At 43.3% G+C, this 26,840-nt stretch overlaps 2 protein-coding genes across 9 annotated transcripts in view; one reads left to right on the forward strand and one right to left on the reverse strand.

Moving 5' to 3' along the window:
* LOC105200515 (zinc finger and BTB domain-containing protein 6) overlaps positions 1 to 18,927 on the reverse strand; it is a 70,280-nt gene extending 51,353 nt beyond the window's left edge. The window contains exon 1 of one of the 8 annotated variants that reach the window (XM_039451013.1): positions 346 to 596. In XM_039451013.1, coding sequence (XP_039306947.1) covers positions 346 to 457 — 112 coding nt within the window. In that variant the 5' untranslated portion in view covers positions 458 to 596. Of the gene's footprint in view, positions 1 to 345; positions 1,042 to 4,632; positions 8,889 to 18,789 lie in introns of those variants that run through there. The other 7 variants (XM_039451014.1, XM_039451015.1, XM_039451012.1 and 4 more) reach the window with 7 other exon arrangements.
* Positions 18,928 to 25,869: 6,942 nt separating this feature from the next.
* The window catches only part of LOC105200570 (RING finger protein 17), a 148,357-nt gene continuing 147,386 nt past the window's right edge, over positions 25,870 to 26,840 (forward strand). The window contains exon 1 of the mRNA XM_026134319.2: positions 25,870 to 26,337. Within this exon, the coding sequence (XP_025990104.2) occupies positions 26,037 to 26,337 (301 nt within the window). The 5' untranslated portion in view covers positions 25,870 to 26,036. The remainder of the gene's footprint in view (positions 26,338 to 26,840) is intronic.

Genomic DNA, 26,840 nt, shown 5'->3' on the forward strand with positions numbered 1-26,840 from the left:
GATATCTACGCGATGGGCCACAGCACGGGCTGCCCGCGAGGTTAGATCGCTAATTGCGACGCAGTACGTGCCACCCACGTACACGATAATAATCCGATATATTCGGAGGTGATGTTTTTGGTAATGTCAATATTCGCGAGGCTTGGGCGCCATTGTCGGCCGTGTGCTGCTCGTCTAGCCTCCACGAGCCTCCTCGCGAAACGCGATTGTGTTGATGCCCGATTTTCTAGCCACTCGTACCAGCTACGTGCACCGCTTTATTTACACGGATCCTACGCAGGTTACGCCGTCGCGTATCACTCACCGCGAGTTACCTCTCTCCGAATCTCCACGTCGATTACTCACCTCTCGTAAACTTTTTGCCATTACAACGCCACCCGACCCTTAACGTCCACTGCCATACCAATCTGCCAATGCCTACGGCCTTATTTTTAAAATACTTTTGACCTTCGTGCATCTGCCGCGGGGAATGGCGCGAAGGGCGCTCGGATTCAAACGCGGTTCAGCGTACGCCGCGTCTTCTCTCCGACTGCCTGCGGGATGCCGCGTTAGCCGGCGCACCGATAACGCGACGTCTCCCGCATGAAATATATCGCGCCGGAATATACGGAATTCGCGCGACGCGACCCGCCATATCGATCTGTGCGAGAGCCGGCCTTCTTATTTTCCAAATAACGCACGCTTTCGTTACGTCAGCCAGCCGATATGGCGCCCCAACGCGCACTATTCAAACGCGACCGAGCCTACGTTCTATTACTTTTCACGATTATTCACGATTATTCACGATTAATTTAATGCCTATCTCTACCAACGCAGATTAACTTTAATATCTATTTACTTACTCTTCCTGTTTATCCAATTCTTTAAATTAAAAATAAATAATAAAAAGATAAAGTGTAAGTTAAACTAAGATAAAAATTAATCTGCGTTGATAGAAATAGATATGAATGAGGCAATCCGAAGAGATATACGTGGGTCGAAATGTCGAACTTTATCAATTGATATAAATGAATAATGTAACAAAATTGAAAATATTTTCCATTATCTCGTAATTTGTTTATCCTTTGTTTACAAAAAAATGTATAACTATATTTTAATAATGAATCAAACGTATATCTTTTTATAAATTCGTCGTAAAGATAAGATTTGATTTTTAAAATAATGACAAATGGTAAATATATTTTAAAAAAAATTAATCTTCTCTATATCTCTAATAATCTACCTCTCTCTAATAATCTACCGATAAGTGATTGCGTAATAAAAAATTTATTACAGCTTGGACGAATCCATTAAGACGGTCATGTCATTATCTTATTAACTGTTTGCTTTGAGTTTAACGATAAATGCGATAGTTGCGACCTAAATGATAATTACAATCTAAATCATGATTTCTCAAATCAATGTAAAAGAAAGATCTTTGACAAGGCACAAAGTAAATGAAGTGTTTTCTATATTGATACACATTTTCAAGTAGCCACCTTGATTCAGTAACTTAATTTCATCTATGCTCTCACCTCGGTCCGGTACTCAATTTATCACGTATATTCATTAGAAAACTTAGTTTGCGAGAAAGTGTTGCATCTAAGGCACTCGTACACTAAAGTATACCTGGCATTAGAAGAAGGAAGAAACAAAATTTATCTTTTTCATTTTTTTTGTAGCTCTCCTTATTTAAGAAATTTATTTATCAATTGAATCGTAACTACTTTAATAAAAATTTTTTAGAAATGTATAAATGATTAATAATCTTACTCATTTTACATATTAAGCTATTTTTTCAAAAAAATTTAAATCAAATTAGAAAAAAAGGCAAGAGATTAATTTAAGAGTAACTTGACAAAAGTATTCTTAAATTATTATTAAAAAATATAATATTTGTATCGTCAAAGTTATTATAAGATTTAATATTTATCAAATTAAATTATTGTGAAGATTTCTCTACTACAATTATTTGTTGCCAAAATTAGTGGTGGCACAATTTTAAAACATTTTTTATATTCTTTTATCTACACACAAAATAGTATTGTTCAATAATAATTGTCTTATGTATAAGCAAAAACATAAAATCTTTAAAGAATCTCATAATCTTAAATATTTTTAGGCAAAATATTATATTGTAATAATCATCTAAAGAACACAAAATGTCATTATTTTTATATGATTATTTTATGATTATTTTGAGTAATAGTATTAAAAAATTTTAATTCTTAATTTGAAGATATTGTTGTTTCTTATAAAAATTTTTATTGAAAAAAATAAAAATATTTTTTTTTACTGAAATATATTATATTCAATTTTTAAGCAAGTTATGGTTATTAAATTCTTTAAAAAACATTTTCTATTTTTGCTTACATGTGAGATAACGATTATTGCTCGGTTACTGATTATTTTCTGTGTATCTACTTATTTGTAATACACAAAGTAGAATACTTTTGTATAAAGTTATAGTATACTAAAACAAAAATAGACTTGCCGTCAACTGTTATTTTTTGCCACGTTTTTCTACCGAGCAATGAGCAAGGCTACTCACAGTTAAAAGCACGGATTAAAATTGAGAGTGCGGCTCGTTTAAATACCAGTCGTTGGGGATAGAACGCGACGCGTAGAAAAGGATATTCCCACGGCTTTTATCCATTTGGAGTTAAACGTTGGAGCTTAACAGCGCGAAAAAAATCGTACGCGTGCGTTTCGAACCTCCTCCAATCTTTCCATCCAGCATCACCGTAATTGCCAAAAGAGCTGTACGGCTTATGTCGAGCAGTGCTCGATACGATGAAGAAAAAATACCGCAAAATTGCGTTTTCCATGCGTGTTTCATTTTGCGGAAAATCGCGATACACACGCACGTAGACGCTTTTAGCTTCATTTGACGATAATAAACAATAATTCGCGCAAATCGCGGAGAGTTTCTGATATTAATTTGACTCTCTCCCTTCCTCCCTCCTATTCTCTCGCCGAACGATAATCGTGTTATCCCCGCGAAATCAATAGGCACCGGGCAAAATTGGAAAATCTCCTCAACCGAGGTTTCCAATGCGGATTTACAAGCTTCGAGTGGTTGTTAACAGATTTAATCCGCGCTTTCATCGACATTGCTGGAAATTATGTTTCACGGGCATGTCCCGCTCAAAGATAGAAATGCGATACATAAAACGCCCGTACGTCAAAACGATGATGCGATAAACGCGCGATGTAAACGGAGAATTCAATATTCCCGTATCTTTTTTCTCCTGTTTTTTGTAACATAATGTGTCGCGTAATGCAGCGTTGAAAGACGCCTAATTAATCGCATTTTGCGAATGAAATTGTTGCAGTGCACGATGCAATATCTGTCGCTTAAATTCGATTCCGCGTTTCCGCTACATTTCGAAATACGGCCGCGCCGATCCGGCAGCTGCTGGTCTGACCGGGACGGAATTCATTTCGCAATCACGGACATGTCCTAATTGTGCCCCGGTTTCGCAATTTCCCGTTTTCCCTTAAATGAGATATTAATCGTCGGAATGCACACAGAGAAACGCAAGAGCTGCATCTCCGTTTACTCGCTCGGTCCGAAAGATACTGAATAATATTGCATTTAAAGAGCTCCTGGGACATCCGACGTGTACATGTACGTGCATATATACGTGGCATGTACAAAACTACATGCCTGCTTCTCGGCTAACAATTTAAACTGCAACGTGTCAGCGTTATGTTGCTGGAAACGTCGTCCGTTTCCGAGACACTTCCAACGATTCCTGCGAGCACTCGATTCCGACTCGACGAAGAAGAAATGGAAGAGGAATAATAAAAGAAATATCGTTTTTTCTTGGCTACAAAAATTAAAAGAAAACTCGGCATTTTTATGTCCCGCAAAAGATTTCATATAGATTTCCACGCAAAAATAATTAAATTATTATATTTCTCATTGCTCAGAGTGTTTAGAAATCGAGGCACGAGATCTGCTTTAGTATGTGTTTAAATCGACTGAATCCGGCGGAGAGTAATTACCCAGTGACTGTGAGCTCGATTATACGAGAGGCCGTTTAATTACACGTCGCACATTTCCCCTCCCATCCTTCACATTTATTAAACTAAACTAAACCCGCGCGCTGAGAAGATACTCTGATAGAAAGATTCCCTTTAGCCTCCGTCTTAATAATAACGCACGAACTTTCATAAGGACTAGAAAATTACCTCTGCCATGCAATACGCTTCTTCATTAAGCGAATCCGCGAGCATCCCGTTCCGTTAACGAGCTATTCGCCGAGACAATGAGATATTCAACGATAGACAAGTGTCATCTAATTCACATTTACCGATAAGCAGCGCGATATAGCGAACGTTAGCAGAGTGAAATGTCGAGTTATTTGGAGAATGTTCTAATACAATCAGTTCTTAACATCACATTCAAATTTTACACAAAGTATTGATCTAGAAACGCTTGAACTCGTATTCGTTTGAATCTGCACAACCTATGTATTCGTGCTATGTATTCGTGAACCCACTTTTTTTTCTTCACGCTCACACGCCTATCTATTCTACCTATCTATTGTAGAGCCTGCAATGTATTTTATATATCTAATATATCGCAAATTACTTCTCTCCTCACGAGACAAGATAAAATGCTTTCTCTTTCTTTGGGAAACAGACCTGCGTGTGTCCTCGCTGAGCATCACCGGGATCATCCATCCCACGATTAAGTTGGGCCGACCTTGGCCTTTCGACGGAAACGGCGTCCGAGCCGTAGAAATGCATCGACGATCGATGTGTCGCAGCCGCAGCAAGCCGCGCGCCGGAAAAAAGCCGTTTCCGGCGCGGAATTCGCGTTTATCTTCCGGATGTATACAGTTGATCTTCCGCGGATAAATCTTCGTGCGTAGATATTTGTACGTGCGCGCGCGTCTTTTCGATCTCGATCCGCGGGCGGATCAACGCGTTCCCATTTTCTACATCGACTATTTGACCGAGCCATTCGGTTTTTTCTTGAGCAAAGTACAGTTCGCAAAGTGTGAAAAAATAGATTTTACCGCTGCACGAGCGGTGAAAATAGAAACTACTCAATTTTTCTTCTTTTTCTTTTTTCGCTTTCTTTTTTTTTTGCTTTCTCCGTGTCTTTCAAATGCGAAACGTTTAACGGACGCGGACGCTAGCGTCTCTCTCCTTTCACCTTTCGAGATTCCCGCTCGACGCCGCGAATCGATTAGGAATCGGAAATTTGAGTTCGTGACGCAAACAACGGAGGGCGATAACGTGGGAAGGATCGAAAAAAGCTGTATGTAGAACGCCCGCGCCGATAAAGGACGCGCCGCTGCACTCACGGGCATGCAGTTTCTCGACTGCAGACCACAATGCAGTCGAAGCGCGGCCGCGGGACGAAGAGCGGGACGGACGCACGCTTTGAACACAGGGGGATCTTCAAACGAACTCCGACGCTCCTCTCGCGAAAGCGAACGTCGAACTATACTTGTACATCACGACGCGACGCCGTGCTCGCTCACTTCGACCTCGCGACGTAGGCAAACGCATCTCGCTCAAGAATCCGCTTCGAAATATCTTCCCCCGAATGACTCGAGAGACCGAGTGGCGCTCCAAATAATAGAAACACTTGGAAACGTCCCGAGTAGCTGCCCTCGAGAAGGTGATGGGAGTCGGGAAACTTTGGAGAACTAAGCTCACCCGGGAGTACCCGTCTCTCCCGGAGAGAGAAACCATCGCGAAGAGTTACTCGACTCGTTCCGCGAGATATCTGACTCCTGGATCGACCCAGAATCTCCGAGTGATTTTGCCCAACGTTCTCGTGCTTAAACAGGGAAACAAGATTTCCCATTCTCGTCGATATTAGGAAAATTTCATCCTTTTCCTCCTTTTATCATTCTTTCGCGCGGAAAATCCCCTCGCGAGTCGATCCTGTTTCTCTCCGCGTGCCAAAAGGGGAGATATCTCGCAAAACGCCGAGCGCTTACTCTCGTACCCACCCCCGCTGATTGAATGGATGCGTTGTTTGGTAGCAAGCTGCCGCGACTTGAATCGGTGCCCGAACTTGGAAGTCGCGCGCAACCACGACTACGACAGCGACGGCATAATGGTCGCGTCGAGAAGGATCGCAGAGGGGATTAAACGCGGGCGTATCCGCCACCCGCCGCCGGGAAAACAAAGCGGCCCGGGACGCTCTTTGTCGCGCCGGAAATAAAAAGGAACGGACGCACCACAACGACGGTGAAGTTGAGCGGGAAAGTTATCTGCGATTAGCGCGCCTCGCGATAAACGCACGATTAAATTTGCATAATAAGTGGCGGATTATTTCTCGACGGTGCTACGCGGTAGATTAAAAATTAAGCTCGTCGTAGAGATATGTGCCGACTCTAACCACACGTGTATATGTATATATATGCGTGTCGGGTGTGTTTTTCTATGAGTAACGCGTGGCCGACGCGACGCATGGGAAAAATGTAGCTAACGCTGAAATACGAAACCGGAATTAGTCGGTTAACACTTGCAACGCCCCGCCACATCCGTAATTAACGCGCTATGAATCGCGCGGCTACCTCTGGCGAGAGGGCACATCCGCGCAGAAATTAATCGCGCTGGGTCGATGGCGATATCTCCCTTATACCGATCATCAAATATTGTACTTTCCGTTGAAAGAGCGACGCTAATTGTCGTCGAGTCAAACACGAGCATTCACGACGGTGAAATTTACATTAAGAAAAGGCCGATATTTCGTCTGTTTTACTTTCTAATAGTCTTTGAGTTTGGACGTTAAAAGTATCAATTTTTTGCTATGTAAAGCTAATATGTTTCAATATATAACAAGTTTGAAGATATAGAAAAATATGTATATTTCTAGCAATTCTTATATCTTTAGGACGGATTTGTTTCTTCTCCTATTCGTAGACTCTTCACAACGTATTATTTCATAAAATTATTTTTTTACTGATACTCTTAAAAAAATGTTACAGATTGTTTTATTAATTACGTCTTAATCAAGAATGACAAAATGAGATATTCTTAAGATACGTCTGTCGAAAGCGCGATATATTCTATCGGGTCGCACACGCCGCGAGGTGTGTGGTGAATGCGGAAATAAAATTTATTTTTGAGATATTAAATTTTCTAGCGGTTGTGCCCTATCGCTATGTAAAATTTTACTCTATCAATCGTTCCGGCTCGGACGAGAAACGCGAGATAAGTCCGCCTCGCGAGGCACGTCTCTCGAAAGTATGGCATATTTCATCGGTAATACCCGTGCATCTTTTACACCGCGGGCCAGCAATAATACTCGCGCGAATAAATAGCGAAAATATGGAAATTCGAATCCGACCATGCCGTCCCACCGCAAATAACTGCATTCTTGCACCTGCCCACGAGCAGCTTCTGCGAGATTCCGCGAAATAAACGCGACATTCGCATAAGTTATCGCGCGTTCTTTACCGCTAATAAGTCCGCTAATATCTCAGACAATTGCGCGGCGAATTGACTGCACGCCGATGAAACGAATTATCGAAAATTGTTATATTGATATTCAGCGATCGTTCAATCGACAATCTAAAAATGTTCCGCCAAGAATCCGGATTGCTCCGTTTTCCCGGCACGATTTTCCGTTACTTTTCTCAACTGCGGCGCTCCTCGAGTCGACGATCATGTCCCGTCGATTTTTTTCTATTTACTTTCCCAACTTTCCGCGTGGCCGATTCTATTTATTTGAGCGAGCATGGACGCGCGCCGACCGGAAAATATATTACGCGTACTCCACTTCTCTCCGTCCATGCAAATTTATTCGTAGCGCCTTTCGGTCACGAAAGTAGCGAGCTAGCGAGGGGAAAAGGAGCTGCGAGCGCTTCGTGACGAGCAATTTCGGGCGAAGCCGAGTGATGTAACGCGACGTCGTGACGCAGGATGGTACCTTCGTCCGCTTTCCCGCCCACCCTCTGCCGCCGCCGCCGCGGGAGAAGTCGGACGGCGGAAACGCGCGTGCCGTCGATCGCACGATCGATAAAATCCCCCCGCGTAGTCGCGGCGTTCCCGCCCTTTCCCAATCCGTCGCGGTAAACAACGGCGCGGCGCGTCCCGCCACGGCGAAGGGTAAACGCGACTCCGACGCGACGCCGATTCCGTGCAGCCCGACATCGTCGGCTTGGTCATCGGGCGTATCGTTACCTGGTTTACTGAAATTCGTGAACATGAAATCCCGTCGACTTCCCGCAGCCTCCGGCGGCGCGAAGAACCGTGCCGTCGTCGTACGTGATTCTCTTCGGGCGCCGCTGATGAAGGACGGGTGGACGATCTTCCGCGGACGGTCTTCCGCGAAGACGACGAAGAAAAGCCTCTCCTTCTCCCGCTCCTGCTTCTCCTCCTCTTCCTCCTGGTTTGCGCCTCCGGACGCTGCCGGACTTCCGCTCTCACCGTGTCAGAGAAGTCTCCCGCGGCGGGTGTGTTTACTTTCGCGCACTCGGGTTGCAGATCAAACTCGCACTCGTTCTTGTACTCGTACTCGTACTCGGAGAAAGCACGCGGAGTTGTTTCAGTTCCTCGCTTCGGCCATCGTCTGCCAGTTCGCGTGCACGATTTACGAGATCGAGATTCGTGGAGACGATGCGTGACGCACGTTACGCTTACGCGTGGATCACAGCGAACTCGAGACGCGGGAACCCGTTCGTCGTCGGTCGTACGTCGCGGACGATAGAGGGTGGCTGATGCGCGCGCGACGATGCAACCCTTCGGCGACGACGGGGATGGTCACGGCGCAGTGAGAAGCAGCGGCAAGTGAGTCCGCCAAGGAGAACCAACGGAGTGGCGTGTGCACTAAGTTGGCCGCGAAGCGCGACTGAGGCCAGGGGTGGCACCGAGAGAACGCGAGAGGGTGGCGTGGATGCAGGTCGACGTGTACGCTGCACGGGCACATCCCCCCTAATGAATGCACCAGGCATGTGCGAGGGATTTTCGATGTTCACCGCCGTCGCCGCCGCCGCCGCCGCCGCCGCCGCCGCCACCGCCGCCACCGCCACCGCCACCTTCCCTCCGTTTACCCTCCACTACCGGCACCACCCGAGAACCATCCGCCGCCGTTGCCGCCACCGCCACCGCCGCCGTCGCCGCCACCACCACCCCCGTCGCTCTCCAACTTCCCTCCCATACTACCTTCGTTCATCCCTCCCCGTCCTCCTCTTCACCCCTGACCGACGTGTCCTCCGTCTCGCCTCTCCCGCGAACTTCCCTCCTTCCATCTCTCTCTCTCGCTCTTTCTCTCTCCTCTTCGTCATGCTCTCGGCACTCCGAGTCGGGTTGAACCCCCTTTTCGTGCGCCACCCGATAGTGCACCCGCCACCCAGCGCAACCAGACGCGCGCCGGTTCCCGGGTCCGGCGTGGGGCGGTTTTGCCCCGTATGGCGGAAGCCCCCGCCGCGCTCCTGGGGCTGTGCCCGGTTTTCGCCTCCTCCTGCGTGCCTGCGGACGTACTCTGCACCCGCCGATTGGTACGCACAATTCACCCGCCCGTACGCGGATCCTCTCTCCTGTGCACCTGCACACGATGGCTCACCCCTCCCTCGTCCTTACCCCCCGGTCATAACCCCCTTGCACCCCCGCCCCAGCGAGCACGCAACACTCTCGTCCTTTGGCAAACTTTTACCCTCTACTCCCTTCCACCCCCGTTTTGTCCACTATCTCTCCCTTTCGCGTTCACGTGCGCCGCCGTCTCTCTCTCTCTCTCTCTCTCTCTCTCTCTCTCTCTCTCTCTCTCTCTCTCTCTCTCTCTCTCTCACCTCCTGCTCGCTCCCGCTCGCCACCTCCGTCGCTGAGGTTTCTCGATCTTCGCTGTTTGGTCCGCGCGTTTATCTTCGTCGTATCGTACCGTACTCTCGATATCCGAGTCTGGACGTAGCATCCGTAGCCGCATATTCTGCATCGAACCGCCGGGAACGTCGCCGAGACCCGCCGGCGGTTGTCATCCTCGAGTTCCTGGCACGTTCGCGGCCGTAAGACGCGTGAAATATATTTCGTGCCGTTCCGCATTCGAAGCATTCCCCGTTCTAGACGATCCAATCAATAAATCGATCCCGCGATGCGATCGCATCGTAGCTCGAGAGTCGCTTCATGCAACGGTCGTTACTATCGATTTCGCGTTAATTTTTCGATATTGCGGCTTTTTAGAACTTTTAGTCGGTGTCAAATGTTTTTGCTCGGCTACAGCTGTTGCCTCGCGAATAAGTTTCTTCGCCTCGCGAGAGAATAGACTGTAATAATTCCATAAAGATCAGCGCCGAGAGTCATGGAGTTCCGCCGGAAATTCGATACACGTTTTAGCCCTTTCGAGCGTAATGCATCGCCAATTTCGAGTGTAATTCCGTTACTTTGAGACTCGCTTTGTACTCTGAGCGACTCCGTCTTTGCAACGAATTCATTTAGCGGCAGACAACTTAGCGCATTGTATAACGACCGCGCGCAAATGTACTTTCCACATCAAACATTTTTGCGCTTGTTACGTCGTCAAGATCAAATCGTTTACGCAGTTGCGAAAAGGTGGAAAAAAAACCGCCAGAGTACACTTCACGGAGTTTGAAAAAATTTACGCAGTCGTGCATCGTGCACTCAAAGATGAGATGCGGATTATCCGACTGGAAATGCATTTTTACATGTAAACCTTAATCCGTACCGAGAGATGTAACATTTTACGTAGAGCTCACTTAATTCTGACGCCTCTTAATAGCTAACGCGTTTCCTCATAATGAGAGATCTACGAGGTGAAAACTAAACGAGGTTGTACATCGGAGCGCGTCGCAATTATCCTAGCTTAAGACTTAACTTCATCTGTAGTGACCTTACAAAACATAATATTCTCTTCTTTTTATGATAAGTAGCCGGTTCCCTTCCCCCGCGACGCAACACAAAAATACTTTTGCCGCGTGACAAATTATCGCGAGCGAGCATCGCCTTTTTATAATATTATTTTAATTAAACCGTGTACACCATTCTTCTCGCCTCTGCGTCTTCGTCAACGTCGCTGTCGCTGCAACGACAGCGACGTGCCTAACGGCAAAGCTGGCGTTAACGAGGCATGGCAGCAACCCCTGTCTTACGTTAATGTTACAGTGGTTAGATTGCGTGCCATCGCTCACGCTTGCGGACCTTAATCTAGGATAAAGGTTTGCGAGCTCTAAGCGCACACGGCAAGCAAGAGAGCCATAAATAAAATATCACTCGAGACTTCTAGCTTATTTAAATTTAACAAAATAGTTGTCGCAATCTCTTTGAAAAAATTGGATTACACACGACACAACCAATTTTAAACAGTATTCATAGAATTGTTCCTTTTTTGCCTTTATTTACTTTCTTAGGAACACAAGTTTTAGATAATTGATTAATTTATTCAAAATAGACTAGTTTCCGATTTTTACCTTCAAAGATCTAAATTTTGATGGAAAACTAAAAATTTTCTTGTTCGTGTACCACTGCAACATATATTGTAATACTCCATAAATTGTAAAATGATTAAGTATTATCAGTAACAATTCTACATTTTATTTTTTAATAGAAAGGACTTTTATTTGCCGAAGTACATAACAAAGATCAAATTGGAGTAATTAAAAAGAGAATAGCAAACGGTATTCCGTCACTAGATCTAATACCTCTTAGTAAGTCTATCGTGATATAATCGGGGATACTTTATTTAAATACGTTTGTAATGAAATCGTTAAGAGTTACATAAGCGAGCCGGAAGAAAAAATCACGCAGTGCAAGTGAAGAGAAACGGATGACTGTTTTCTCAATGTAGAAGAGACCTGAATCGGCTTAAGTGGCATAGATATATATATTCAAATGAAATCTTTCGTTTGGCCGTCGGAAGTCGAGTTTTAATAAACTTCTCAAGCTTTTCCGTGTGGCGGATGAGTACCTACGTATGTACTAGCCGTCAAGTGCAGGCTTAGAGGCTTAGCAGCTCGTAAGTACGTATAAACCAGCGGAAGTAGCGGAGGGTATGTGCGCGAGAAAGACAGAATGAGAGGGTGGGCGCCAGAGAAAGAGAAGGACGAGTACAGAGTGATTCACGCGTCGGAGTGGCTTTCACCTCAACTCTGATTTCGCGTAGCAAAGGAAGTATTTGTATTCTCAGGAGAATTAAAGATTTCAAGAATCTAGCCTCTCTTATGAAATTGAAATTCAAATATCTTCGGACAAGTACGATGCAAAATCCAAATACGTCGAGATTCTCAAGATTCAGACAACACGGCAAGGTAACAATCCTTCGTTAAGGCTTACGAAATATGAGGGATGATATGAAAAGTTGTGAAAAGGCTCAGAATATTGGTTAATATGTATAACAACATAATGGCGAGTACTTGAAGGGGACAGTAATTGCACGGAGCAACCTGTATATCGGAAGAAAAATTAGTGCCAGCTAGTGAGAGGGTGCGCTGGGCTTTCGCAAATTGAGCACAAGCTTTTCAGTTAATCATCGTGTTCATACCCTTCGCTCTCTCAACGAGGTCCTCCTCTGCACCCTGCAACTTGTGTTACTTTCTTTTTTCGTGACGACCGCCGTGCGATTCCGCGATCCAACCTGCCGGCAACAACACAGCTCGCTGCTACCTAGAAAACTTCGACGACGAGGGTGAAAAAAGAAAGAAAGAAAGAAAAAACAAACTATGCGATTTGCATGGGGGAAAAATTGAAAAATGGAAGTCCCAACATCTAGTAGCCTTCTCTCGACACCATCGCGTCACCGCCAGGTTCTCGATATTGCGTCGTTGTTGATGTCGTCGTTGAGGTGTAGCATAAAACAGGACTAAACTTTACTGCCGATGTACAATGAACCGGTGACTTATTCAACCCCAATTGTACGAATAAATCCTCACAATTGTGGAATATTAACTAAAAGTCAGACCGTTCAATACGTTCTACGCGGTAACGAATAGCTATCCCGTAAATATTTGACCGACTAATCAAGTGAGACCAAAAGAAACGTGGCTATATTTAACAGACAATTTTATCGCAATTACATCCTTATACAAATTTATTGAAATATATATATTCATTGAAAAATATCAAAATATAACCGACAACGTTGATTATAATTAAAAAATAAAATAAATAAACGTGAAACTGTTAGAAACTGGAAACATCGAGAAATATTTTCTAATATCTGAGAATAGACAAAGTAATATGAACATCTAGGAAATATACTATTTTTTTTATCCATAAGACAATAAGACATTAACCTATTATTTGTCTTTAATACAGAATTTATCACTGAAATAAGGTCAGTGCTTGAATAGTTAGAAATGGAATGTTGCACGATTCTTTTAGCAGAACATCTTTCAATTTATTATATAACTGACGTAGAAGGAAAAATTTGTCTTTTCACACTATTTTTAACAATTACCTTATCTTTCAAAGCTTCAACATTTTCCCCACTTTTTAATATAACTATTTGATTTAAATATTGTCTAGTTAATTTTAAAAGGCAGAGTAGAAAACAGATTTCTTCCAATATTTCTCAAAAGGTATTTTACTAAAAACATGATATAATATTACATTAATAATTATTTAAGTACTGTATGACGTTGTTCTAAACAAGAAGATAAAATCTTAATGAAAAAGATAAAAATAAGTAGTGATAAGATAAGTGTACTATCTAGATGTTCACATTTTATATTTATCAAGTGTATTTTTTAATTAAAAAAAAATGTTTAGTATGCAAGAGCACAGAGTGTAATAAATTTATATTTAAAACGCAAATATAATTTAGCGACAGGTGCAATTCATGAAATTAAATTACTATTTAGTCACAGGAAATACAGCATAGTACTGTCTCTCACAAACAATTCCGTATGAGAATTTCACGTGAGTTTCTCTCGAGTATCTAATAATATCGGTCTGCACAATAATCATTTCATCAATTTGTTGCGTATCATCGATGGAGCCTGACGGGAGCTATATTAATTTGCCGCTGTTGGGCCCAGAGGGCATCGATTTGTTCCCGTCGGTTTGCTAACTGGTCGGCCAACACGAAATTGCGATTCCGCGATGAATTTATGCAGCCGTGATTCGTTCGATGTCTCTATATAAAACTGTCGTCGCAGCCCCCGTCATCCCCTGTCCGCGGCACCAACCCTGCGGCGATTCGGTATAACGGGGGAATCGCGTGCACGGTCGCGTTGTAAACTACTGCGGCCGCTTTGTTAGGGGAGCCGGAACAATTTCGGGAAAAACGCGACGGGTACCGCATCAAAGAATTGACGTATGTATATGCACCGTACTGTTTCGGCTCAGTTTCGAGCCGATCGTGACGATCTTGTCGTTCCGCGAACGCGCGGAACGTGTCGCGTTCGCGTGATCGATACCCTTTTATACAACTCTGCCGAGTTTGACGTTCGTTTGACACCCAGATCGCTCAGAATAACTCGCAATTCCGCGTAACCGAATTACATCGAATCGTCAAAGTTCGTAATGATCGCGCCTCGCGCCGCTCCGCGCCACCCACCGCGCGGCAGAAGGGATTCCGCTCGACAGCCGCCGCGACAGAGCGGGCCATCTCCGTTCTCGTTTCCTGCCGGAATTACACGATCCAATTCCTCCTTGTTCCGTATGTCATTTACTCTCCAAGAGCCTAGAGAGGTGCTTAAGAGGCCTCGCTCAGTAACTAGCGTCATTCGCCCACAGCAGGCATGCCAGTCTTGCTCGACCGCGGTGAAAATCGCGTCGCCTCGCTCCGCTGCCGGCGAAGCCGTGTCCTGTCATCGAAAGCGTTTTCATCCCAGCGTACCCGAAAGGCACACCCTAATGAATTCCGAAAGGGCTCGCAAACATTCGCTGATTGCCCAATTCGTTGTCCACGTGGAGACAAACATTAGCTTTGTGGTGTGCCGTAAATATAACGACGGGGTTGCCAGGGCGCCAATTTTGTTGGGGTCGATAATCGCGAGCTTCCAAAGAAAGATTGTTCGCATAAACAGAACGATTCAAGAAAATGACGCGCGAATCGTACGTACGATCGATCCCGCGATCATCCAATTACGTAAATACCAAATGTTTTGAACTTGCTACGTTACAGTCAATAGCGACATGCAAATGCAAAGTGCCTATACACTTTAACCATTGCACTTTGTTCGTCGATGTCGCGCAGAGCGGAACGATTTTCTGTCTTTTTCTCGATTATTATAACCAAACGCTCCTTGATTTCTTTCTGTTCAACGAATCGGGGCTCGTAATTAACAGCGAGTACTTAGGTCTGTGATCCAAGGTGTTCTTCGCAAAAAGCAAAGTGTAAACACGAATGGCGGCATCGTAAATAGTCGGAACCAATCTCCTTATTTTAAATACAGCAACTTTAAAGCACGTAATAATTAGCGTTCGTAACATAAATATTCCCACTCCGCATTTTGAATCCGTTAAATGGAATGGTTAGTTTAATCTAAACGACGGAAATAAACGCTAAAGGTTTTTGTCGTCCTATTAATTTCTTTTGTTACTATATCGTACATTTAATTCAATAGCGTGAGATGTTTAATTGACAAGAAAATAATTTACCGTAATACATTTGTGCCAATCGATTAAAATACAAAATTATTTATGACTGCATTATTTACTAAATAAACGTGTTATCGTGCTATTTTGATTGGAATTAATTTACATTGCCGATGCTTCATCAACGACTGAAAAATTCGAAAATAATAATTTTGTTCTACTTTCGTCATACGATGTCACGTAACATCGTCAAGAATTAAAAGTCAAGACACAAGAAACCGTCGAAAAATATAGAATTAAAATGTAATATTTATACGTGCAATATGTACTGTAAATATATAATCTCGCAAGATGTATTATTGTAATGTATTTCCACACTTGAATCATTTTATAATTAGTATTTTGCATGTTCCCAATTGAAAAGTAACGAGCAACATTCGAGTCTAAAGTTTGAAAAAACACACGTTAAATATATCCAAACATCATTAAAGAAACAATTGTCGTAAATCTATCGTAAATAAAACAGTAAATTAATGATTTGTTCCAATTGCTATTTCAAGTAAAGTAGTATCGTAAAATATTTGCTTCTTTGTCCCGTCGGTTATCCAGACCGCTTGCGTTAATTGCAGTTGTTAATTATTCGCGCAAATCAACCGTAATAATCGTAGGAAGCAATTGCGTTTTGAGGGATGATAATGTTACGACACACGGAGCGTATCGCTTTGCCGCCTGTCGACTCAAGTGTCGTCATGCGAATGGCAGGGCGGCGACCTTGTGTACGCGCCAACGTTCTATCGTCAACGAAAACAAGTATCGTCGAAAACAGGGTCATGTGCCCAGTTGATTTGTTGTGTCATCTCGAAATAAAATCTTATACTTGGAATTTAAGGTCTTACGTAAATCAAACTCGCAACAAATATTACGTTCTCTGTATTTAAAAATTCGCTTTTATCACGGACATGTTAAATCTGATTAAAGAATAAAATTCATTAAAAGAATAAAATTTAACTTAAATGAGTTAATTACTTAAATTGATTTGTTAGTATCATTGTTCAATTTTTGATCTCTCGAGAGGAATAAAATAATATTTTAATAAATCAAAAATTATTCAAGCAATTTTAATAAAGGGAAAATTATATTAATTAAGCTATATTTATTGAGCTCTCAGCAACAAATGTGACGATTTATTTTTTGGATTTATAAAGATTTTATAATTTTATTTCTCACAAAATACGGAATTATAAAATAATGTCATTCTAAAGTAAATTAATTGCTGCATTTTTGATGTTGAAAAAATTAAATTAATTAATTTAAAAAAATATCATTTGATATTATTTCATAAATTTAATTTTTTTTCAATCTTTTTGTGTGGAAAATTGTTGTAATGCATTTGGATGTTGTAATGCAATTGATTCTATAGGTCTTTTTCTTTTCCAATGTTCAATTTTGAGAGTCATTGTACAACTACCTACAGTCGAGTGTGTAATGTCGTTTCCGGCGCGAGAACGAAAAGAAGAATCGATGTGAAACGCGTTTGGACTCGAGAGTACAGTCAGTTTGCAATATGCACTTCTATAGAATGAGGAAGAAAGAAAGCAGAAAGAAAGAGAGAGAGAGAAAGAGAGAGAAAGAGTGAGAGAGATCCAAGCAAGGAGGCTAGAGAGGAAATTAACGACTCCATCTCTTTTCTTTTTCAACGTCAATTTTATTGCGACTTCCCGGCTCTTCACAAATTCGCCCCGACTCCGGATAGTGAATGTCGGTTCTCTGGATTGCTGAGACCTGACGAGGCTACCCCGAAGACTGAGATACGACAGGATACGAAACGACGAAGGCAAAATAAGCGGCAATCGATAGCTGCACTGCTCCCTTTTTTCTCTCTCTCTCTCTCTCTCTCTCTCTCTCTTTCTTTCACTCCTTTCTTTTTATTCGTTTTTACTTCCTTTCTCCTTTCGAATATCCCATACTTCATCGTACGTATCATCGCTCGGCCATTCATCTTCTATCATTTCTTCTTCCGATGCGCGTTTTCATACGAATTCGAGGCCTCGTGATTTCTTTTCTTCGATTTTCGCATTTTAACGCGACGTCCGTACGTCTTCGATACCTATTATACGATGCGCCCGCGCAACACGCCGTCGATAATGGCAATGACGTTTCTCTCTTTATGCCATTCTTACCGCCAACCAGTCCCCGCATAGCTTTTGCTTGTTTGCCATTTCGCTACCGTTCGACCGAACTTTCCTGCCGTCTTTCTCGCTTTCCATCGTTCATTCTTTCGAGATGTCAGAAGAATGTTGGCTCAAACATTCTCTAGTTTACGACAGCGTGTGAGAGTATAGCATAAATTTCCGACACTCGAGTCCAAACATTAAAAAAACTGAGAGTACGTTAGTATAGAAAAAGAATTTTTTTTTTTTTAAATCAAAATTCTATCTAAAGTTTAAATAATTAAGAAATATAAAATCTACGTTGTAAACTGTTATAGTTTTTAATAGAAATTCGACCAAGGCTGCTTTTGAAGTTAACGTACCTAAATCCAAGTGCGTCAATAAAATCTTATCGTACGAGGATGTAAAAATAGAAGTTTATCTCGGAAATTGCATAAATATCTCGCGTTTGTGCCTAAACACATAGATCACTGCTCATTATGATAAACTTTTTGTTCGCTTCTTATCCCGAGTACCGGCTGTCGGACGGTTGATAAATAATGTTACGTGCGCGTTACATGCAAGTAACGCGGAATAATTTCGCAGATTTAAATGAGCGCCAGGTCGGAGGGAAAGAGAAATAAATGTATGCGGAGCTATGTACGGTTAAAGGGCTGCCGTTTAAAGGAATAACGAAAGAGAAGGGCGGAAGCAGAAATAATATCTTGGAAACATCGCTTTTCACTGACGTGCGAGCGCTGGACGTCGAGATAATATCGCGCGAAATATTCTAGCAGGTTTAACCCTTTTACGGTCGGATATCGTGTATATAGATGGTGACCCCGGGGTCGCCGGCTTTTGATTTTATACGAAGTTAAAGGGATTAAACCTTCGTGCTTCTTGCGCGAGCGCGTTCATCCGTATGGCAATTTTCCAGATGTTCGAAGCTTTATAGACATCGTTTTTATACGCTTTTATATCGACGATAATAAAATGTTTATAAAATCTTTGAACGTGAGAAAAAAGCGCCAAACGGAAAGTCTTACTTCGTTTGGACTTTTATATACTCCATTCATCATGCCGACCACCACGTAATTGATCAATTATTCATACCATTCGTTATTCATGAAGAAAAGTTTGATACTAATAATCATCGCTTAATTCTACTTGGCATTCAGTCGTCTTCTTTACTCACCAAAAAAAAAGAAGAGAACGGTAGCTGCTGAAAAAGTCCGGGCTCATGGCTCCGTTAAATGCGTTGGAAAATAAATTGTGAACATTTTCAGATTCCAAAGATTTTTCCGTTGGGTTTTCTGGAACGGCAAAGGTGCATCCCGACAACTTTTAGAGCTTCCTCAATTTCTGTAACAATTCCAATAAAGGTTCTGCATTATTTTATTTATAAAAGAAAGTCTTTGAATTATGAAAGAAATAAAACTGTCTATTTTAATTTGTACAGTTAAATTTTCTCTTATCTTTCGTAACGACTTGGATACGTCCACGTCTATCTTATCTAGAATATAATTAGTACAACAGATATTTGAATCAAACAAGTTTATTATATTTACGTGTAACGTCTACGATAAAGACTGTGGGCCAGATTTAAATTTTATCAAAAATATGTACCTCCCACCACTGTTGATTGGGATTCAACAAAAATAGTCAGGAATGTAGTAGCTTATCGTATGTATGCGAGGGAGCACAACAAGTTCGATTAGGATCGCTGGGCCGGAAAAACAAGCGCGGCAAGTAGTCGGCGCGTTCAGAATTCCGCAGGAATTCCCGGAGTCTCTTCCCCAATGGGTAATAACGAGGATTTCGGCCTCGTTTATCACCACTTGTAGCTCCATCCCTGACCTGACCACCCATGCGCCCACGGGCGGGCGAGCGGGTGGGTTGATGGGTGGTTTACCCCCGGCTCACCTCCCGGCTCGTGCACGCGAAAGGGATGAATCCAACGCTCCCGCGGCGTCTATCTCACTCTCGAACCTCTCTACGTCGCGACACGTGTACGCCACCCAAACCCACCCCAACGTCCCCTTATTTTCAGCCAGTTCCCCGATCGACGCCCGCCGCCCACCCCGGAAATGCTCGTGGCTCGGTTATAGCGAGCAGAGGGACGGGACTAGATATAGTGGAGGAAGGTTTTCCGTACGGATCGTGTGCGTGTGCATTGGCACGTGTGTGACCTCTACATCGACGAGAACTTGCAGCGAATGCATGCACAAGTGGGAGAGCTCAGCTTGACCGATATCGTTGGCCTTTAAGGGTACAAGGTCGGTAGCGGTAGATTCAGAGATTTCTTTTCTAAAATTTTAATCGAAGCGACTTTTAAAAATTAAAAATGTTATGCATATTTTTCCGTCGTTAATACTAATACTACTCTGGATGAAAACTCACCATAATTAATACTAATTAAAACTTCTTTCATAAATATTTTTCTATTTTACAGATTGCAAGATGTTGGAATAACTGAACTATTATAATACTAATATAAAAATCTTAATAAATATGGTTATAAATTATGAAAGTTTAAATAACAAAAACTGTACTAATCTCGAATTAGCATAACCTGGATGAAAATTGACTAAAAATAGCGTCATTAGAGTCTTTTAGAGTCATTAATTTTGATTTATTCGATTCTTAACGACTGGCTGTCTCGCTCGAACACGTAACTCTATAGATTTAATCTGTCGTCGATAGAAGAATTACTCAACCGCCAGTGAACATAGATATAATATTCGCATCGCCGTACGTTCGCAGCATCCGGAGCTGGAGATTTCTTGCCGAGTAGCTATTTGCTGAAAAGGAGGACGGGAAGGCCAGGGATTGCGCAAAACCGTTCGTCGGCAGGATCTCGCGGCCGCCGCCGCTACCGCTGCCGTTCCTCTCTCGCTCTTTTGCGTCGAAGGAGTCTCAAGACCGCTCGCCAAAAACGAATCCCGTATATAACATGAAGCCTGAGCGATTCCGCCGTTCGGCGTATAAAATGCGGCGCCCTTCCACAAGCTCTCGCGTTTTGCCGAGTGAATTTAAAGCGTGTCCCGACGCTCGCTCCTATCGGAACACCGTGGTAATATTCAAGCGTGGTAAATATTGCACGGCGGAAAGTGTACGATGTGAATTAATGTCAACCGCACACCGGTCTCGCTCCTCTTTTTTTTTTTCCTTTTAATTATTGAATGTATTTCGCGAGCGCGGCGTTTTTGCATGAAAAATAAAGGCGTGAGCGCGGGTATCAGAAAGGACGCGCGCGCGACCGACAGATTACCTCTCTTTCTCTCTCTCTCTTACCCTTTTTTTCGCTTTACCTTTCTCTCGGCTTTCGATTCCTGTCCGAGCGTGCCGAGGTTTAAATGCGTTTTAAAGTTTCACAGCGAAGGTGTGTAAACGGCCCATAATGTCTCGAACGACTCTAGACATCGCCTTTTATCTCCTGGTCCTCTCGTCTCTTCGCTCGCTCGCTCGCGCCCATTCATTATTCCGTGAATAAATAATCGCGCGGACGAGAGCGCGCGCGCGAAAGGTTGATGAAAATTTCAATCGATGGCTTTTCGCCCGTCCACTACTCGAAAATTATTCATCTCCCGTTAACCCGCGCATCCCCTCTCCGACAATCTTTTCCGCGTCGCGATACCCTCGAAAGTGACGACAATGATGGTTCTAGGAGGAAAAATCCTTCTCGATCGTTCAAATGTTACAAAAAGAGAGACGCGCGATTCTCAATGGATGGAAAAAGGCTGGTTAAAACGATTCAGTTCTCTGCATACTTGAAAAGGTCTTAAATCTCGAGATTCTCTCTCTCGCTCTCTCTCTTTTCTCTCATTCTTTTCTTTTTCAGTCGTCTCTAGATTTTAACATGTACATTTTTCAGGATTTTGATAAAATAATTTTCCAATAATACAGTGTATCGAAACGCGGCAGATAACACTGTTGATATCAAAGAATAATCTTCTCTTGCGTTTTTAATTGCCTTTCGCGCATTGAGCAACGACCAAACGAATTTACCAAGCTCTCTCATTCGAGAGAGCATGCGAGAGAAAGCCCGGTGAAAACGAGAAAAGGTTAGAAAAAGAGAGAGAGCGAGAAGAGAGAGAGATGGAGAGGATAGGGAAAAGAGAGAGAGAGAGCATCAACTGCAAACTTCCATCGTGTCACGTAGCACCTAATCTAGGTCAACGGAATTGAATTTAGAATCCAGCCAGGCTACCAGGTAGCTATATACCGCTCGGTTTCCAACGTAGGCAAAGCGTTTCCGGGTTCATGGCGAAAAAGACGTGATCTCTTGGATTTTGCCAGACCGCGACTAGCCGGATCAAGAGAACAAGAGAGAAAAATTTCAGGCTTCAAATTAACTATACAATTCTTTGTGCAGAAAAGATGCCACGTTCTTGACCTACATAGCATAGGTGTGACGATGAATATTCGTCAATATTCTGTTAGGTTCAAGGATATTCTGAACATTAATACTACTGCTATTTATATATTGTGCGTTCAATATCGTCATATTTTTATGACTGACATTATAAAAAAAAGCAATATTTTATGCCCTAGGATAAAATCAGCACCGTACAAAATCGTTTTTATTTACATAAATTGTACTATTAAATTCTATAATACGTTGTTTATTTTGTTATCATAAATTACATTTAAAGAAAATCTGAAACTTCACTGACTATAATATAAGAGATCTTTTGAAATGTATAATTGATTAAAATTAATGATTTGTAGATTGTAAGTATAATTTGTATAAAGATTAAATCAGATGTATTCATAAAAATATCGTGCCATACAGAAAAAAAATTAGTATCAATCAATAATTCATTGCTTCATATATAAGCAAGAATATAAAATCTTCTTGAAAGAATTTGATAAATTTATAATCTTAAACAGATATAATTTACTTACATGAAGAAACATTTTCTCTTCACGTAAGTACTATAAATTATGCCTGTTTGAGATTATAAATTCTCCCAAAATTTTATATTCTTGCTTGTACATAAAACAATAAATTGTTGACTTAATATTAATTATTTCTGTATATATCAAAGTCAGTAAAAAAAATTTCTATTTTTTTCTCTTTCTTCGTCACATTTAAATGTTTGAAAATCTATTTGAGTCATTTTTTCTTTTTATCCCTATTTTCTTCACACAATTATTTGAGAAATAAATTTCAAAAACTGCATGTGCACATAACATCGAACGGTATATACGCAGCAGAGACAGAGAGTAGAACAAGACTAATCCCGCTAATGTCTCGTCGATGTAGTGGTACGTAACGGGACCTAATCGCCGATACGCCCTTTCATCCTCGCGGCCGGAGAGCGAGCGAGCGAAGCGAGTGCGAGATTCGACTCTCGACATAGCTAGAATCTCGTCTCGCTTCCGTTCGTCTCCTTATCGGAGCACGCATTCAATCATGAATTTCTCTCTCTCTCTCTCTCTCACTCTCTCGTTCTCGCAAGTACGCTTCCGCACACACGCAGCATAAGCGCGCGGTAGAGACGCGTATGACGCTCGGCGCGCGCTTCCTCGTTCCTAGCGCGGCGATAGCGTGCATTACGGCGGCGACCGGAGCCGATCCTCCTCCTTCGGTGCGCATTTACAGAGCGAAGAATTCCGGGAGCGGAACGGCATCGCGCTGCGTTGCGCCGCGCACGTCGCTCTTCACGCCGGCGGTCCCGGGCAGGAAATAATAGCCGAGTGATAGAATCGAGAGAGCGCAGGGAATTTTTATGGTTAAATCGATGTTGCACGCGCGGGTCGCGGGCGACCAAACGCCGAGCGGGACGGCGAGCGTCGTCGCGGTAGAAGTCGGAGACAGAGAGAGAGAGAGAGAGAGAGAGAGAGAGAAAGAAAGAGAGAAAGAGACGGATAGAGAAAAAGAGGACTTCTTCTCCGTTTCTCGGAGGAGAGTGAGCGAGCGAGCGAGCGAACGAACGGGACGGTGGCGTGACAGCGAGGAGCGAAGGGCGCTAGATATCTGGGGCGGGGATAGATCCGGGCTTTGCGCTCTACTCGCGACCTTGAATGCCAGCCAGCCTAGACCTTGAGAGAGAAACAGAGAGAGAGAGAGAGAGAGAGAGAGAGAGAGGCCGCGCGACTGTTGTTTCAAGCAACACTGCAGCAATTCGAGAGACGGGATCGCTCGCTCGTTCGCTCGTTTGCGATCGCGACCATCGCGCGCGCCGGCTGTCTAGCTCTTCCGCGTCGATTACGTAAGAAGATCGCGCGGCGGAGTGGCGCCCAAAGGACATGGCGGATCTGCGTTTTCCACTATTCGCAAACTCAGAGCGACGCTTTACGTAACCGAGACAAATGAGAATATATATGTATATATATATATATATATATGTTTTCTTACCGAGTCGAAGCGCTCATGCGCGCGCGATCCGTTTCGGAGAGCGCGCCTAATCAGTGACGACGATTCGACAGCGATTATTATAATTTTGACGACAATCTGTACATTCCCTCCATTTCCGTTTCCTCTCCCAAAGAAGGTTTTTATCCGGAAGAGGTTGATTCGCCACGGCGGCAAGTTCTTCGGTCGAAAATTTAATCTGAAAATTCTTTCGGAAGCGCAAAGCGGGAAGCGTTCCGGGAGTGACGAAGGCAACTGAAGTTGCCGCGAGTCGGGCCCAATCGATCAATGATGGCGACGAGAAACACAGGCGACAGTCGATGTAGCGAGAATCGAGCATTCAACGCGTATCTATTCCCTGGCCACCGATATTATTAATGACGCGAGAACACGCTCGTCATGCGGTTTTCAGGATGCGAACCGTCCCTCGATCGCATCTCGTCATCGTGCATCGTCCGCAGTTGGCCGGCGCGGGGCGATAATTCTGATCGACGCGCGCGGCGAAAGCGCAGCGTTGCGTGGCGGAAGGAGCGATTTCGCGCAGAGGATGGAGAAGGACCCCCGTCGCGGCTTCGCCAGGCTTCGCGAGTCTGCTGCTCGCTGGAGCGATTGCTCAGAGGCGAGCCGGGTGGGATTATAACGGAACGGGGCGGCGGGCCGGCGGGCCGGCGACCGGGCGAAGCCGCGCCTAGGCGGATACAGGCCGACATAGCCGTCCGTCGCTCGCATTATTATCTTACCTAGCACTATCCTTCCTCATGCATGCTCCTCTTTGCATTTTTGGCAGGGCCGCTAGCCGCCACCGTGGCTCCGATTCCGATCGCGACGGCATCTGTCATCGCGAGTACGAGGCCCCGCTCCGATCGTTTTCCCGTGCGTGGGTCGCGCTCGCGGCCGCGCGGCTCGCTCGCCAGCGAAGTGAAGCGAGCCGCGCGGCTCGCTCGCCAGGCAGCAGCAGCCTCCTGACTTCGCTCTGGCGTCAACTTCATAGAGATTGAATTCACGGCCATTCCCGCGCGAGCTGCGCCAGGCGCCAGCGAACGATCGAGAATCAGCGGTAAATCGGCGCAATCGTGACGAATTCCGTTCAATTTCAATGTCATAAGTTAAATTGAGACACACATCTTTACTTGTATCGATGATAAATACGAATTTTTTCCGTGTTTTACGATAAATCCGGACGCTTATTGTTAAAGCGTTCAGTTGGTAGCACGAGGTTATCGGTTTGCAGACGCCGCGAATAAATTCCTCCTTTTTCTTTCAGGACAATGGAATTTTGCTCGTCAGTTTGACAATTCGTATATTTCGAGAAAACTTCGAACTACAGTGAAGGTAATTAACCGTATATTTTTTCGTCTAATATCTACATAAATCTTATACTTAGTGTACTCATCTGTTTATTATCCACAAGTTGGCCAATCACAATTCAGAATATAAATTAGTAATTTAGAAACGCATGACGTGATTGGTCAACTGTTATTTATATGCTTGTATTTCCTTACGTTTCACAGCCTGATAACAAACGCAAGTCAAAGATGACGTATCCGTAATCCAAGTTTGCTTACAGTGAAAAGGTTTTGGTGGCATTCAACGTATTAGAATAGGTAAATATACATATACATATATTTTTATTTTTATCAATATCGATATGTGTTAAATCAAACAACAGGCAATAAGAGCTTCGAGGAGAGCGATAGAAATCAATAAAAATTTCGCAGCTGATTCTTCGTATTTTTATTAAGATCAGAAATACATCAAATAAACATCTCGATCTTATCGAAGAATAACGCGAATTCTCAAAGCAAAGTTGACAAGAAATATTTAATTCAGAAATTTATCAGGTTAAATCTTTGCGCCGGAATTCTTTTGCCCTATTGCCCTATTGTGTCAGACAATAATCGCGATTCAATTGTTTTGGTCACTTCGTCCTCGAACGTCGAGCTCGGTCACTCGGTGTCGGTCTGTCGATGGTCGGCTGGCTCGACAACCGCTGTGATATTTAGCCGTACTCGGCCAAGTTTTAAAATCTACAATTAGTTTGAGATGACAAAGAACAACAGGTTGCGCGCCAGCAAGTGATCATGGGTAAACGTGGTAAAACGGCGGCCAATCACCAGTTTCAAACGGGATTTGTGCATGATAGGTCACGATCATTCTCGTTCGATTCGCCTGATTTCTTACACCGGCACCATCGACGTGGACAAGGCAACGTAGTGTCTCGCTGCTCGTTCTTGGGAAACAAAGGCAAGATGTACCCGTGCATCGCGAACACGTCCCGAGTGGATACTTCGTACAACAGATCGTCGCCGTGTTACATAGTTCCCAGCACGAAGCTGAAAAACGTGGTCTGCATCTTCTGCAAAAGCAAGTTCTACGTGCCAGGTAATTCCGTGTGTAGTTGGTTACTGTTGTGGCGCCGCGATGTCGCGTTATCGATTCGCATACCGGCATTTCGACGGTTTTGTTGGCGTTGTAATTGTGTTTTTAAAATCTGTCCGAACGTCCTGTCCCCGATGTGCAAGTCGCGAGAACGATGCCGGTATTCGCGGAAGTCGAACAAACATTTCTTTCTTTTATTCACATAGCATGAACGAGCGGGTTAGAGAGGTTAGAATTCCACATGTCTAGATAAACTGATGTTCCTTTTTTCTCTGCATTTACTCTATGCTTGCGACACAAATTTTGGAATAATTAAAGTACTTTTATCATAAAATGTATCTGAAATTTATTAGGTACGCCCAAGTGTACCTACTGTCATTTTAGATATTTAAGTCTAAGAGTATTAAATCCTACAATTATAAAAGTTAATAACAGATAACATGATATATATTTTATTCTTGTTTAGCCTGTTGCTTTATTAGATATAATAATAGAAAAATATGTAG

This window comes from Solenopsis invicta, chromosome 6 (assembly GCF_016802725.1).
Source record: "Solenopsis invicta isolate M01_SB chromosome 6, UNIL_Sinv_3.0, whole genome shotgun sequence".
Taxonomy (NCBI): domain Eukaryota; kingdom Metazoa; phylum Arthropoda; class Insecta; order Hymenoptera; family Formicidae; genus Solenopsis; species Solenopsis invicta.